The 2,532-nt window shown below is 36.8% G+C and overlaps 1 protein-coding gene across 1 annotated transcript; it reads left to right on the top strand.

Moving 5' to 3' along the window:
- The first annotated feature begins 783 nt into the window (after positions 1 to 783).
- Positions 784 to 1,277, top strand: LOC124631896. The gene has a single exon (XM_047166532.1). The coding sequence runs from the start codon at positions 802 to 804 to the stop codon at positions 1,261 to 1,263; it is 462 nt and encodes a 153-aa protein (XP_047022488.1). The 5' UTR covers positions 784 to 801; the 3' UTR covers positions 1,264 to 1,277.
- Positions 1,278 to 2,532: the final 1,255 nt, after the last annotated feature.

Genomic DNA, 2,532 nt, shown 5'->3' on the forward strand with positions numbered 1-2,532 from the left:
GAAATAATTTTGATAAATGACATTTAATATAATTTGCCCATACTTGGCCAGCCAGATGCTTTTGCATACAACGCATATAATTAAACGTGATATTGTCAACCGAAACAGTTACTTAAAATGTATGGATATGAAAAAGATGATTCATCAGAATCAGGTTTATTCATCAAATAGGGTACCGTGAACGTCACCGCAAGATGAATGCTTAGCTACGCCCCTGGGTTTAGTCAGGTCTCTTTAGTTTTATTCGGGGTATTCTCAGCCTCGGTATGCACTAATGACGGCGAGGAGAAGCGATAGACTACATTCCTTTGCCCACAACAAAACCAAACAAATTGTTAACACTGATGAGTGGTCATACAAGGCATTCAAAGCAATGTCTGTGCGTAATTATTTACGACCAGTAGCACGTTACTATTTTTGCTTCGTCCCGACTTGTATGAAACCACTTTTCATTATTACTTCTCGTACCTATATCTCTGGGATGTTAATCTCGGAAATCATTGAACCGATTAAGGTGCACCTTTATCTTGTAGAAATATTCTCACGATTTATTTTTGTAGGAAGGCAGGCTGAATTCACTTTAAATATTTGTTAGTTTAAAATAGATTTCAATTTATAAAGACTTTAGTAAATTCAATTATTTTTAAGAATAAATTTTACTTTTGGCAATATTTCTATGGAGCTATAATGGGCAGTTGGCAACGCGATGTGGCTGTCTGTCTAAAGTCTAAAGCAATAATAGGAAGCATATAATTATGATAAATGGAGTCAAGTCAAACTGGTGTGATATGTGACAGAAGAATGCCGGTCAAGCTCAAGGGTTTAATCTACAAAACCATCATACGTCCAGTCCTTACGTATGGCAGCGAAACATGGGCTGCAACCAAAAGGCACATACATACCATCCAGGTTGCCGAAATGAAGATGTTGAGGTGGATGTGCGGCGTCACTAGGCTCGATCGTATTCGTAATGAATACGTGCGAGGAAGTTTAGGGGTGCGTGATGTCGCAGATAAGTTGCAGGAGAATCGGCTACGGTGGTATGGCCACGTAAAGAGAAGACCACCTGATTACGTGGGAAATTTGGCTCTGCAACTTTCCATCCCCGGTCGAAGATCGAGAGGGCGCCCCAAGACCAGATGGCGGGACGTAGTGTCGAAAGACATGAAAGAGTGCCAGGTGTCCGAGAGCGACGTCATGGATAGAGCGAAGTGGAAAAGAAAAATAAGGAAAGCTGACCCCACCACCATGTGGGATACATAGCAGGAAAGAGAGAGAGGGAGTCAAGATCATCGTGCCCGTTCCTCTTGTGAATTGGCTGGGTCAATGATACCGAGCTGATGACTAACACCTCTTAGGCAGCTTTGTAGTTTTATGTCTCATAAAACATACCATAAATACTATTGCAATGATACAAAGATAACGAATTATAATATAATGATTCAACAAAATTGCATTCAACGTGGCAATGCAGCCAGTCTTCTGGGCACGTTTCCGGAGGACAGTGATGCGGAGGAATACTTCGACGATTCATTATGTTCTTTTATATATGTTTTATGTTTATATATATTTTGTATGTAGTATTTTATTTTTAGATTTGTATAAAGATAAGTAGTTTAAGTTTGTGTATATAGTGTGTACATTGTATAAAATAAATAAATTCTACAAAATTGCACATATTGGTCAATGTGTACTAAAATATGATTTGCAATAGATGTATTCCTCATTAAGAATAAGAGTCTTTTAAAGTATTAAAATATGTTTCAAGGGCAAAAACCATAGCAAGAACCTTTCGTAACAAAATTATAAGAATCTTAATGCAACCACGGTTCGTTAACTTTTCCGATAGATCAAGTTATCGAGGTCCGCAATCTTATATCGAGAGATAACAGTTTCCTCCGGCGACTTCGTGTCTTGCTATCTGTTTGTCTCGATTTAGACATAAATTTAATTTCCAGCCATGTTTACTAAATTACGACGACATCGAGTCGCCAATTTCATGAACACAAATTTAGATAAGCATATTAAAGAGTTCAGATCAAGGTGAGATTGGGAATGTTCAACTCTTTTTTGGCAGCTCGTAGTCACGAATTCTGTTTTGATAGACACGAAACGCCACTAATATCGTAATTAAGTTAGCACATGATAAAATATAATGGTTAAATGCTTCGTGAATAGATCTTTCTATACTCGTATCTAGCTTCTATCTGTCTAAGTCGGGATCATACATTATTTTATTGAAACCGTAACCTACCTTGTCTTGTCTTTGTCGGTCGATAACTCAGGCCCGTATTCAATACAGTTATAGTATTCATTAGAGATTATTTCAATCTAACGTTTTGTTCCTTTTTAGCCATGTTGATGTTGATATACATATCAGAGAAATTAATTATTAATGTGCTATCAAAGTTTTATAGCATAATTTAAGCGTTAATCAGAGGTTTAATAGGTAATTAAAGTTTACTATTATGCTTTTCTAGTAAGTTGTAAGTAATTAGCGTTTTACCCTATTTTATGTGACAATCGATAAAT

The sequence above is a fragment of the Helicoverpa zea genome, chromosome 7 (assembly GCF_022581195.2).
Source record: "Helicoverpa zea isolate HzStark_Cry1AcR chromosome 7, ilHelZeax1.1, whole genome shotgun sequence".
NCBI classification, from domain to species: Eukaryota; Metazoa; Arthropoda; class Insecta; order Lepidoptera; family Noctuidae; genus Helicoverpa; species Helicoverpa zea.

What these genes read in the sequence shown, in the direction of transcription:
- LOC124631896 (XM_047166532.1), top strand. Translation starts at nt 802, where the DNA reads ATGCCGGTCAAGCTCAAGGGTTTAATCTACAAAACCATCATACGTCCA.